This window comes from Caretta caretta, chromosome 9 (genome assembly GCF_965140235.1).
Source record: "Caretta caretta isolate rCarCar2 chromosome 9, rCarCar1.hap1, whole genome shotgun sequence".
NCBI classification, from domain to species: Eukaryota; Metazoa; Chordata; order Testudines; family Cheloniidae; genus Caretta; species Caretta caretta.
In genome coordinates, this window is record NC_134214.1 from 98,590,003 (window position 1) to 98,603,778 (window position 13,776).

Genomic DNA, 13,776 nt, shown 5'->3' on the forward strand with positions numbered 1-13,776 from the left:
CCAGACTAAACAAATCCCTGGTGCCAGGTTAAGTGAAATGTAAGCTGCTCCAGGTCAATTAAGACACCTGGGGCCAATTAAGAACTTTCCAGAAGGCAGGGAGAAGGCCAGGTTGATTGGGACACCTGAAGCCAATCAGGGGCTGGCTGAAACTAGTTAAAAGCCTCCCAGGCAGTCAGGTGGGTGCGCATGTCAGGAGCTGTGGGAGGAAGTTGTGCTGTTGGAGAGGCTGAGTAGTACACACCATATCAGGCACAAGGAAGGAGGCCCTGAGGTAAGGGTGAAGTGGAGCTTGAGGAAGTGAGGGCTGCTGTGGGGGAAGTAGCCCAGGGAATTGTACATGTCATGTTTCTAAAAGGTCAGCTACCATAGCTGATACTATTAGGGTCCCTGGGCTGGAGCCCGGAGTAGAGGGTGGGCCCGGGCTTCCCTCCCCCCCCCCTTTGCCCCTGATTAATCACTGAGACTGGGAGACAACAGAGACTGTGCAAGGAAGGATAGCTTCTCCTCACCTCCCTTGCTGGCTTATGATGAAAGTGGCTCAGTAGACTGTGACCCTTGTCTCTAGAGAAAGAAGGGTTACGTGGAGGGTCACAGTGAGCCTCTGAGGCTAGCGAAATCCGCCAGGAAATGTGGGACCCATGGAGGCAAGGACAGAGCTTTGTCACAGTACCCTCAACATAGCTGAGCAATCCGTCACAAGTGCAGCAGTAAAATTCAGTATAATCCACCAACAGCAAGCTGGGCAGCTTCCAAGCTCCAATCCTCCCCCACCCTTTTCAGCACTTTCCCACCCAGAAATGCCTGGGGAAAAGATGAGTTTGCAATGTACCCTGAAGGCATTTGATCCAGGACCAAGTGGGGCAGTGAATTCCAATGCTGCAGAGCCCTCGCTGAGAATGTTCAGCCAGCAGACCCCTCTCATTTATGTATGGCTGCAGCTCAAGGGCTTCTCCTGGTCTCAGCTATAGTAGCACACAGAGGGAGGCACTTTCTCATCTCCTAAAACATTTAGGGCTTTGTAAGTCAATATTAGCACCTTAAACTTCATCCAGAAACCAAGAGGCAGCCAGTACAGATCATGGTGTGCTGGTCTAATATGTTTGAAGTAAGGTACTTCACTTACCAAGTGTCTGCTGCATTCTGCGCCAGCTTGCATTTCTGGATGGCTTTAAAGGATCATAAGCAACAACATTTTCTAATATATGTCCAAAACAGCTCTTCTGTAAGTCATAATGTTGTGATTACGGTTGATATCCAAATATACCAGTGCTAGAAATAAATGTCTTACATCAGTGGAATGTATGGATTCCCAGCTCTCCAGCGATATCATGGGCTATTAGACCATAATCGTGCCATGGGATCAAAGATCCTGCACCTCCCACTAGTGTAACTTGAGCCCTGGAGATAGGGAAAAGAAGGAAACATATTTGTAATTGTAATCCTTCAGGAAAAAGGATGTTTGAAAGTGGGCTGATGATTTGAAATGTTAAAATTAATCCCAGCAGAGTTGGAGAAATGGGCAGAGTGTAGATGAGGTGACCATAGGGGCATGACAAATGCAACATCTCTCACACATGCGCTATAAACATTTTTCCAGAATGCAAAATATTTACATTTGAAGTGCTGCAGACTTTCATTGCAATGAATGCCATTTTTGTTTTTCAGAAAACAGATCTGCCTCATCGGGACCTAGTTTACTAACAGTATTCCTAGGAATAGTATGCATTGGAGCACTAATGCTACCGACACTGGGGGAAGTGGAATCCGTGGTGCCTCTCTACCTCCATTTAAGTGTGAATCAAAAGCTAGTAGCTGCTTATGTTTTAGGTAAGTGTTTTGAAAAGGATTTTTTAAACAGCTTTTTTCCAGTCTCTACTGGCGTCAAAATGTCGATCAAAGGAACTTCTGTGAAATACACTGCTGGCTTGATGAGAAGATGTACTTTCGTGTCTCAGGGCCAGGGTCAAGACTAATTTCATTCTGTTCCATCTCCACTTGTACTTAGCATAGAAGGTCACAGTAGTATTTGACGGAGATGGAAGCCCTCACCATTAGAAATAAAAGTGTTCTGGATAAGTGTCTTATTTGATCCTCAAAACAGGAACCTGGCATATAGGCGTCTACTCCACCTCATTTGTCAAAGAAAGCTACTGAAATACATTGCTGTTTCCTACGTATTCTCAGCCAGGACTTCTACACTGTAAAATTGTAGTTCAGTCATCTTATCTGTTGATACTGGAAATTCCTTCTCTTCATCCCCTCTAACCCAGAAGAGATCTAATGTGAAGAGCTGTCTCCTTTTACCCTAGCTTTTAGTCATGAGAAACAGAACCGCACTTAAAGGGTGAATGGACAGGGGCAATACCTGCATCTGATTCCCAAACCTGTGACTTACTCCTTAAAATGAAAGGAGTGAGAAGGCAGCCACTTATCTCATGGAGAGAGCGCCTTGTGTTACTGATCAGCAACCAGTGCTGACTTAAAGGAAAGTAGCGTTGGACTCGCTCTCTGCTTTCCTATTGCCTGGCTGAGATCAGGACTCAAATGAGGATGAGCAGCCTGAAACTTAGGGTATGTCTACACTACGAAATTAGGTTGAATTTATAGAAGTTCTAGAATTTAGAAATTGTTTTTATATAGTCGATTGTGTGTCCCCACACAAAATGTTCTAAGTGCATTAACTTGGCAGAGTGTTTCCACAGTACCGAGGCTAGCGTCGACTTCCGGAGCGTTGCGCTGTGGGTAGCTATCCCACGGTTCCCGCAGGCTCCGCCGCCCCTTGGAATTCTGGGTTGAGATCCCAATGCCTAATGGGGCAAAAACATTGTCGCAGGTGGTTCTGGGTACATGTCGTCAGGCCCTCCCTCCGTGAAAGCAATGGCAGACAATCGTTTCGCACCTTTTTTCCGAGTTACCTGTGCAGACGCCATACCACGGCAAGCATGGAGCCTGCTCAGCTCACTGTCACCGTACGTCTCCTGGGTGCTGGCAGACGCAGTACTGCATTGCTACACAGCAGCAGCTCATTGCCTTTTGGCAGCAGACGGTGCAATAGGCTTGATAACCATAGTCATCATGTCCAAGGTGCTCTTGGCCGCCTCGGTACGGTCGGTCAGGAGCGCCTGGGCAGACATGGGCACAGGGACTAAAACAGCAGTGACTCGACCAGGTCATTCTCTTTAGTCCTGCCGGCAGTCCTATTGCACAGTCTTCTGGCAGCCAGGAGATGAGGGTGGCTAGTAGTCCTATTGCACTGTCTGCTGCCAGCCAAAGATGTAAAAGATAGATGGAGTGGATCAAAACAAGAAATAGACGAGATTTGTTTTGTATTCATTTGCTCCCCCCTCCCTCCCTCCCTGAAATCAACGGCTGACAGTTGTTTCGGTGTGGTCTGTCAGGGGCACCTTGAAAAGTTTAATGGAGATTCAGTCCTGCCTGGAATACCGCGGGGAGGGATAGCTCCATGGGTTGAGCATTGATTGGCCTGCTAAACCCAGGGTTTTGAGTTCAATCCTTGAGGGGGCCATTCTGTGTGACAGTTGTTTTTGTTTCTCCTTGATGTAAAGCCACCCCCTTTGTTGATTTTAATTCCCTGTAAGCCAACCCTGTAAGACATTTGGTCAGTTGCCCCTCGTCCGTCAGAGCAACGGCAGACAATTGTTCCGTGCCTTTTTTCTGTGCGGACGCCATACCACGGCAAGCATGGAGCCCGCTCAGATCGCTTTGGCAATTAGGAGCACATTAAACACCACGCGCATTATCCAGGAGTATATGCAGCACCAGAACCTGCCAAAGCGAAACCGGTCGAGTAGGCGACATCAGCACGATGATGAGAGTGATGAGGACATGCACACAGACTTCTTTCAAACCACAGGCCCTGGCAACGTGGGCATCATGGTACTAATGGGGCAGGTTCATGCCGTGGAACGCCGATTCTGTGCCCGGGAAACAAGCACAGACTGGTGGGACCGCATAGTGTTGCAGGTCTGGGATGATTCACAGTGGCTGCGAAACATTCGCCTGCGTAAGGGCACTTTCATGGAACTTTGTGACTTGCTTTCCCCTGCCCTGAAGCGCCAGAATACCAACATGAGAGCAGCCCTCAAAGTTGAGAATCGAGTGGCAATAGCCCTGTGGAAGCTTGCAACACCAGACAGCTACCGGTCAGTCGGGAATCAATTTGGAGTGGACAAATCGACTGTGGGATCTGCTGTGATGCAAGTAGCCAAGGCAATCAAAGATCTGCTGATGTCAAGGGTAGTGAGTCTGGGAAATGTGCAGGTCATAGTGGATGGCTTTTCTGCAATGGGATTCCCTAACTGTGGTGGGGCCATAGACGGAATCCATATCCCTATCTTGGCACTGGAGCACCAAGCCGGCGAGTACATAAACTGCAAGGGGTACTTTTCAATAGTGCTGCAAGCACTGGTGGATCACAAGGGACGTTCCACCAGCATCAACGTGGGATGGCCAGGAAAGGTACATGACGCTTGCATCTTCAGGAACTCTGGTCTGTTTCAAAAGCTGCAGCAAGGGACTTTATTCCCAGACCAGAAAATAACCATTGGGGATGTTGAAATGCCTATAGTTATCCTTGGGGACCTAGCTTACCCCTTAATGCCATGGCTTATGAAGCCATACAGAGGCACCCTGGACAGTAGTCAGGAGCTTCAACTACAGGCTGAGCAAGTGCAGAATGGTGGTAGAATGTGCATTTGGACGTTTAAAAGCGCGCTGGCGCAGTTTACTGACTCGGTTAGACCTCAAGCGAAACCAATATTCCCACTGTTATTACTGCTTGCTGTGTGCTCCACAATATCTGTGAGAGTAAGGGGGAGACATTTATGGCGGGGTGGGAGGTTGAGGCAAATCGTCTGGCCGCAGGTTACGTGCAGCCAGACACCAGGGCGGTTAGAAGAGCACAGGAGGGCGCGGTGCGCATCAGAGAAGCTTTGAAAACCAGTTTCATGACTGGCCAGGCTACAGTGTGAAACTTCTGTTTGTTTCTCCTTGATGGACCCCCTCTTGGTTCACTCTACTTCTCTGTAAGCTAGCCACCCTCCCCTCCCCCCTTCGATCACCACTTGCAGAGGCAATAAAGTCATTGTTGCTTCACATTCATGCATTCTTTATTCATCACACAAATAGGGGGATAACTGCCAAGGTAGCCTGGGAGGGGTGATGGAGGGAAGCACCGGGTGGAGTGGTGGACGAGAGAAGGACAAGGCCACACAGCACTTTAAAACTTATTGAATGCCAGCCTTCTGTTGCTTGGGCAATCCTCTGGGGTGGAGTGGCTGGGTGGCTGGAGACCCCCCGACTGCGTTCTTGGGCGTCTGGGTGAGGAGGCTATGGAACTTGGGGAGGAGGGTGGTTGGTTACACAGGGGCTGTAGCAGCGGTCTGTGCTCCAGCTGCCTTTCCTGCAGCTCAACCATATGCTGGAGCATATCAGTTTGATCCTCCAGCAGTCTCAGCATTGAATCCTGCCTCCTCTCATCACGCTGCCGTCACCTATCCGCTTCAGCCCTCTCTTCAGCCCGCCACCTCTCCTCCCAGTCATTTTGTGCTTTCCTGAACTCTGACATTGTCTGCCTCCACACATTCGTCTGTGCTCTGTCAGTGTGGGAGGACAGCATGAGGTCAGAGAACATTTCATCGCAAGTGTGTTTTTTTTCGCCGTCTAATCTTCGCTAGCCTCGGGAAGGAGAAGATCCTGTGATCCTTGAAACACATGCAGCTGGTGGAGGAAAAAAAAAAAGGGGCAGTGGTATTTAAAAAGACACATTTCACGGTAAACCTTGCTGTTAACATTACATATATAGCACGTGCTTTCATTACAAGGTCGCATTTTGTCTCCCCCCACCACGTGGCTAACCCCTTCCCCCCATGGCTAACAGCAGAGAACATTTCTGTTCAGCCATAGGCAAACAGCCCAGCAGGAACGGACACCTCTGAATGTCCCCTTCAGAAAAACACCCTATTTCAACCAAGTGACCATGAATGATATCACTCTCCTGAGGTAACACAGAGAGATAAACAACGGATGTTGTTTGAATGCCAGCAAACATACGCTGCAATGCTTTTTTCTGCAATGATTCCCGACTACGTGCTACTGTCTTAGCGTGGTAAAGCGTCATATCATGGAGGATGGAATAAGGCTGCCCTCCCCAGAACCCTTTTGATAAGACTTTGGGAGTACATCCAGGAGAGCTTTATGGAGATGTCCCTGGAGGATTTCCGCTCCATCCCCAGACACGCTAACAGATTTTTTCCAGTAGCTGTACTGGCTGCGAATGCCAGGGCAAATCAATCATTAAACACATGCTTTTAAACCATGCATACTATTTAAGAAGGTACACTCACCAGAGGTCCCTTCTCCACTTGGCGGGTCAGTAGGCAGCCTTGGGTGGGTTTGGGGGGTACTGGCTCCAGGTCAAAGGTGAGAAACAGTTCCTGGCTGTCGGGAAAACTTGTTTCTCCGCTTGCTTGCTGTGAGCTATCTACAACCTCATCATCATCATCTTCCTCGTCCCCAAAACCTGCTTCCGTGTTGCCTCCCTCTCCATTGAAGGAGTCAAAGCACACGGTTGGCTGAACTCCTTAAAATGGCGTGTAGCTCATCATAGAAGCAGCATATTTAGGGCTCTGACCCGGAGCGACTGTTTGCCTCTCTGGTTTTCTGATAGGCTTGCCTCGGCTCCTTAAGTTTCACGTGGCACTGCTTTGCGTCCCTGTTATGGCCTCTGTCCTTTATGCCCTGGGAGATTTTGACAAATGTTTTGGCATTTCAAAAACTGGAAAAGAGTTCTGATAGCATGGATTCCTCTCCCCATACAGCGATCAGATCCTGTACCTGCCATTCAGTCCATGCTGGAGCTCTTTTACGATTCTGGGACTCAACCATGGTCACCTCTGCTGATGAGCTCTGTTCTCACCTGCAGCTTGCCACGCTGGCCAAACAGGAATTGAGATTCAAAAGTTCACGGGCCTTTCCTGTCTACCTGGCCAGTACATCTGAGTTGAGAGTGCTGTCCAGAGCGGTCACAATGGAGCACTCTGGGATAGCTCCCGGAGGCCAATACCGTCGAATTGCATCCACACTACCCCAAATTCGACCTGGCAAGGCCAAGTTCAGCGCTAATCCCCTTGTAGGGGGTGGAGTAAAGAAATCTATTTTTAAGAGCCCTTTAAGTTTGAAAAAAAGGGCTTTGTCGTGTGGACGGGTGCAGGGTTAAATCGATTTAACGCTGCTAAATTCAACCTCAACTCCTAGTGTAGACCAGGGCTTAGGCTAGATCTAATTGAGGTGATGGTAGTGGGATGGTGGGGAACAACTCAATTGTGTGGTGGACCCTGCGCTTTCTGGAGGTGGTTTATTCACCCTTTGTCCAAGTCTGTAATGTGGGTGTGCATTTTAACTCACCTGGTGTCAGTAGCCAAAAACATCTTCATATGAGGCTGTGGTGATAGGTTTTTCAGATCTGCATCCAGTAATTCTTGACTTTGTAACTTCTGGATGATTGCAATATGCTCTGTTCTTGAAAACCACTCAGAAGCTATAGCAGGTGCAAAATGCAGTGCTAGAAATGGGATAATACATGATTTTTCAGACAGCTGCATTAGCTTCCTTGCTTCTGGATACAATTTGAGGTGTTTGGTTTTTATGTGGTTTGGGTCCTGGTCTCTTCCCCTCTGTACCATTACAGCAGCTGATCAGATAAGGTGCTTGAGCTAATAATCTCAAGATTTAAAAGTCCAACGACTGGGTGTTCTCCCGGGAGTGAAAAGATTCCTAGTCTGGAATGTACTTTGCTTGCTTGTCCAAAGTGCACATCTGTTGACATGGAGAGAGGATGGTGCATCTTCTCTTCTCAGACTTATACCTGTAGTAACTAGGTGGGTTGGTGGGAAAGAGAAAAGTGTCTTTGCTTTTAGTTCATAGTCACTTTTTTATAGTTAAATGCTTTACATGGTCCCCTGACACATGGCATAAGTGGCCATTATGCACTATTTAATAAACCCAGTATTTGGTGTTGTGAAATGAGTTAGATAAGCTCAGGTTCTCTCCAATTCTGGTAGTCATAACTTTCTATGCTAGGGCCTGCCAGAGGGTGTGTTTACACTAGAAATATAAGTCGACCTATATTAGGTTGACTTACAGCCACTACAGTAATTACCATGGTGGTGCATGTCCACACTACCCTTCTTGGGTCAGTGGCTCACCAGGAGCGCTTCCATGGACATAAGAGGGGCAGTGTGTGGAGCTGAGAGCCTGGTTCCTCAGTTCTGCTGGCAGCTCCTGCTGGGCTCCCGGCAGGCTGCCCCCTCCCCCCCTCCCCGTTCCACAGCAGGAGCAGGGCGGGAAGCCGCCTGGGGCTCCTTAGGAAGCCGTGAAATTGATAAGACTGCCTGGCTCCTGGCAGGGAGTGGCCAGGGCCTCCTGGGTTCTCGCCCCGGCTTCCAGCTGGGAGTGGGGTCCAGCCACGCAGCTCTCCAGAGGAGTGAGAGTGGAGCTGGATTCTTGTCAATTTCACAGGTCCTGCCAACAGTGATGTAAGGAACACACAGACACTGCGTTGCCGTAACTACACCGACATAAGCCCTACGCCTCTCGTGGAGGTGGAGTTATTTTGTTGGTGTAGTAGACCACTTACATCGGCTGGAGCAAGACTGTAGTGTAGACACTGACATCATCAGGTCAACATAAGCTGCCTTATGTCCACCTAACCGTGTAGCGTAGACTAGACCATAGTATGAAGAACAGGTTTGAATGGTTGGAATGCTGATCAAAGGGAAAGTACTCCTGCAACTTTGCTCCATGAATTCTCTATCCTGGACCTCTTAAATAGAACCTGCAATTTAGGACATTGAATGGCAGCAGCAGGCCAACACCATCACATTAATTTTCCATTGTGACCTACCTGCATTGAGGCTGACTATGCTCCAGGTGCAGAGTATTAACCTCCTTTGGTACTTTCACATGAGCAAGGGTTTTTTTAAGCTATTGGTTAACTAATTTTAAACCCTGGATGATGTGAAACTCTCAATGGCCAGCAGATTTTCATTTGCCCTGTACAGTAATCTCAGAGTTAACTGTGGACTTCCACTTTAAAGATGTGCTGAGGGAGAGGATATCATGAGCATTCCTGTGGAAGGATATTTTTCGGTTCAGGGAGCACTACTTTACTTGCAGCTCTGTGTTTAGCTGCCTTTGAACTCAGTTCTCTCCACCACCTATCAGTTACTACGGAACAATTACAGGGTTCACCACAGTGCAGCATTAGGTGCTTCTGCGCTTGCAGGCCTGGACTCTAATATATTATCTGTTTCAGAATCTGGGACAGTCAGAAAATTAGGGTCAAGCAAACCAAGTCAAACAAAATCAATCACTCAGTCTGCCCAACAGAGTAGGTTCATTTCAGGTTTAAGTGGAGTGTCGGCAGTTCAGTGTTAATACTGGGGGCAGGTGAAGGATGCATGATTAGGGCTAGAGAATTTATTTGTAAAACACCAAGTTTGACACTTCTCTTAAATCTGCTCCCCTGCTGATAGGGGAAGGCCTTTGGCAGTGGAGGCAGCAAGTGGATACAAGAGCAACAGTGCCGAACACCTGTAGGCCCCTCCCCTTTCAGTGTAGCTCTACTGCTGGTTGCACACTCTGATGGGTGCTGGGGAAGAGTCCGAGGGAACTTCCCACACTGCGTAAGTGATGACAGGAAGTCAAGCTGCCCAACACGAATGTCTATAAATAAAGGTGCTGTTAAATGCATTGAGCTGAAATGAAAACAATGTTTCAGTTACTTAGTTTAGGTGGTGCCAGCAATATTTATATTAGAAAAGCACCTAAAGGCCTCAGCCAAGATCAGGACCTCATTGTGCTAAGTACTGCATGTGCAGTGTAAGACAGTCCCTGCCCAGACTCTGACTAGCAACAATAGGTTAATTTCCAGACAATCTGATCCATAATTGTTCACTGAACGTGCATCGCTTCTGCCACTAAAATCTCTGGATCTGTTCAGACTGGATGATCTAGACATGATTAGTTCTTTAGAACTACCATTTTAAACAATCATTGATTCTGATTAAGCCAAACTTTTATTGAGTAATATTTGAAAGTTATTCCTATAAAATAATTTAAGTGAAATCTGTGTAAATTTTCACTCTGTAGATTTATGCACTCTTATCTTGTTTTCTGGCCTGTGACAGAAAACTGTTAGACCTTTACTTTGAATGCTTTATTCAGTTAAATTAAACTGTTCTTCATTTCTCATCTTTCAGGTCTTATCACCATGGTTATCTTGAGGACATGAGTAATGATTTAATTGGATGTAAAAAAAGAACCCCAACCTTATGTTACTATATATTTACATCATGAATGTGGACTGCCTTTTACTCTCATGTGATGCATTAAGATGCTAGAAAAGCTATTCAGTGATTTAAAATACTTTCAAAAGTGTAATATATATTTTATCTATGTATAACTATAAATAAACAACAAGACTCTTAGGTGCTTCGGTTACAGCTATGGAATGTTTAGTGATATCCGTGAAATTATTTTGAAGAAACTTTTATATCTACATCTACTGTACAAAAGACATATTAAAGCAACATTTGTTATTTTAAATCCATGTTCACATCGGTGTTTGATCACTATAAAAGCAAACTGTTCATTCTGAAAGGTTCATTTGTTTATTCCATTGCTGTAAGTACAGAGGTTACTACATAACATTTTATGTATAAATACCAGCATGATCAGAGTTTACATAAGGCTTGTCAGTTAAGATGAAATTTGAAATTCCATCACTAAAAACTATGAAATAAATACATTAAGTTTAGATGGAGAAGTAATTAATTCTCATTTCCTGACATCATTAACAAATATATGGGATATAGGGCTCTTCTTAACTGTGGAATCAGTTATAGACTTTTTTGCATCATAACTGTAAATCATAAAACATTTTTGTAATTTTTTTATAAATACATGTAACATACAAATGTAGCAAGATATTTAAGTATAGATACATAACATCCAGCAAGAGAAAACTCACATGTCCAGGACTCCCACTTCAAAGTAGTACGGAAATAAACCTTGCCACTACGTTGGTAATGACCTGAATACGTGTAGCAACATAGCCAAGGTCCTCTATGTACACGTGTTAGACAAATATACTTGGTTTTTGTTTTGTAAGAAACTGAAGTTCAGCTTTGATTTTTATAGTTTGGAAGAATTTATACATTTCTGTTTTGTCTCATGCTGGAAAAGAAACAAGCTCTCTTTGACCTCCAAAGTAAGTATCTGTCTACTTTGAAAGACAAGCTGAATGTTCCCTACCTAGGGCCCAGTAAGAATGTGCTTGGTTCTTTCACAAAAATCTTACATTGCTTATTTATGAAAAGCCTATATACCATGCCTTGAGCTGGGTAAAAACATTTTGGAAATTAAAACCTTCTTTCCCCCTGCATATAATTCATTACCTCTCTGTTTATGTATAGAGGGGGCAGGAAAAGACCACGTAGAGATGAAAAGTTATTTAACAGTGATTGCACAAAAGATGGTGAAGTTGAAGTACTTAGGTGAGAGCTGCCCTGGATATTAATTTACATAATGAGTCTTTGTAGGAATAGTCAATAATAATGTTATTACTTTAGCTTAACTTCAAGGGGAGCTGAGGGCATGTACCATCCTGGAATAACAGAAATGTAGGACTGGAAGGGACTGCAGTGGGTCATCTAGTCCAGTCCTCTCCACTGATGCATGACTCAATATTATCTAAGTCAGTGATACTCAGTGGTTCAGGAGCCAGATTCATAGAATTGCAGAATATCAGGGTTGGAAGGGACCTCAGGAGGTCATCTAATCCAACCCCCTGCTCAAAGCAGGACCTAATCCCCAACTAAATCAGTAATCAACATCACCCGAAAGAGCTACAATAGTGTGAATTCATTGTTTCATTTACTCTAGTACTATATAGTCATACTGAAACAGTCTGACAAGGAAATATTTAGTGTGTATACATAATTCTCACAGTAAAGTGACTGACCAAGTAGTATTTTATCAACTACAATTGGTTAATAACTTAGGTTAATAACTAAATCATACAGTGTTTTACTATCATGTGCTGCAAAGAGCAGCAGGAGACAAATTTGTGACTAGAGAGCTTCAGTCTGAGTATCGCTGATCTAGATCGTCTCTGACAGGTGTTTGTCTAACCTGCTCTTAATGCTCTCCAATGACAGAGATTCCACAACCTCCCTAGGTAATTTATTCCTGTGCTTAACTGCCCTTACAATTAGGAAGTTTTTCCTAATGTCCAACCTAAACCTCCCTTGCTGCAAGTTAAGCCTATTGCTTCTTATCCTTTCCTCAGTGGATAAGGAGAACATTTTATCACCTTCCGCTTTATAGCAATCTTTTACATACTTGAAAACTTATTTCCTCCCCCCCTCCCCCGTCTTCTCTCCTCACTAAACAAACCAATTTTTTTAAATCTTTCCTCATAGATCAATAAGTGCTGGAATAAATTGCCTACGGAGGTTGTGGAATCTCCATCATTGGAGATTTTTAAGAGGTTAGATAAACACCTGTCAGCAATGGTCTAGATACTTAGTCCTGCCATGAGTGCAGGGAACTGGACTAGATGACCTCTTGAGGTCCCTTCCAGTCCTGTGATTCTATGCTTTCTAGACCTTTAATAATTTTTGTTACTCTCTTCTGGACTCTCTCCAATTTGTTCATGTCTTTCCCTAAGTGTGGTACCCAGAACTGGACACAGTATTCCCTTTGAGGCCTTGTTACTGGTGAGTCTAGTGGAAGAATTAATTCTCACATCTCGCTTACAACACCACTGCTAATACATCTCAGAATGATCACTCTTTTTTTGCACCGGTATTACATTGTTGACCCATATTTATTTTGTGATCCACTACAACTCCCAGACCTTCTTCTACAGTACTCCTTCCTAGGCAGTTATTTCCCATGTTGTATTTGTACTCTTAACTGAAGTACTTATCATTTGTCCTTATTTTCATCTTGTTTAATTCAGACCGTTTCTCCAGTTTGTCAAGATCATTTTTAATCCTGTCCTCCAAAGTGCTTGCAACTCCTCCCTTCCTGTAGCCTTCTTCCTGCCCTTATTCTACATGTCATCCTTTTATTACCAAGCAGCACAAGTTTGGCTCCTTTTTTAATCTACTGCTGTAGTCACCCTTCTTCAGATTCAACATTAACGTCTTCTCAAATCACTTCACTTCTTTCTTCTGATTCTTCTCTGTAACAGAAGGTAGACGTGGATAGAGGAGAAAAACAACACACATACTGTTGTGTATTACCCTGTCCATTTTTATTGTGTGTGAAGACAATCTGTTAAGTTTTGCTACTGTGTGCGTAACCATGGCAGCTCTGACATCAAAGGTGAGGTGGTTAATCTCAACGCAATCACTGAACTGTACCTTTAACATGATATGTTCATCTTTTTTTGTACTGCAGTAGCCTCAGAGCTCAAGTCATGGACCAGGAGGATCCCACTGTGCTAGGCATCGTACAAACACAGAACAAAAAGACTGTCCCTACCCCAAGGAGCTTACCATCATAGAAACCAAGTCTCAGCCCTATCTAATGTTCTCAGTTGTGCATAATTAGTGTATTAACATTTCCAGGATTAGAAATTAACTGAAAATGCAGGACAGCAGTGTGCCCTTGTTGCCAAGAAGGCCAATGGCATTTTGGGATGTATAAGTAGGGGCATAGCGAGCAGATCAAGGGGCGTAATCG

General features: G+C 45.0%; 1 protein-coding gene across 2 annotated transcripts in view; it reads left to right on the forward strand.

The window, feature by feature from the left end:
• MOSPD1 (motile sperm domain containing 1) overlaps positions 1 to 13,776 on the forward strand; it is a 53,202-nt gene that overhangs the window by 28,112 nt on the left and 11,314 nt on the right. The window contains exons 5-6 of one of the 2 annotated variants that reach the window (XM_048865287.2): positions 1,669 to 1,830; positions 10,284 to 10,840. In XM_048865287.2, the coding sequence (XP_048721244.1) occupies positions 1,669 to 1,830; positions 10,284 to 10,315 (194 nt within the window). In that variant the 3' untranslated portion in view covers positions 10,316 to 10,840. Of the gene's footprint in view, positions 1 to 1,668; positions 1,831 to 10,283; positions 10,841 to 13,776 lie in introns of those variants that run through there. The other variant, XM_075132575.1, reaches the window with a different exon arrangement.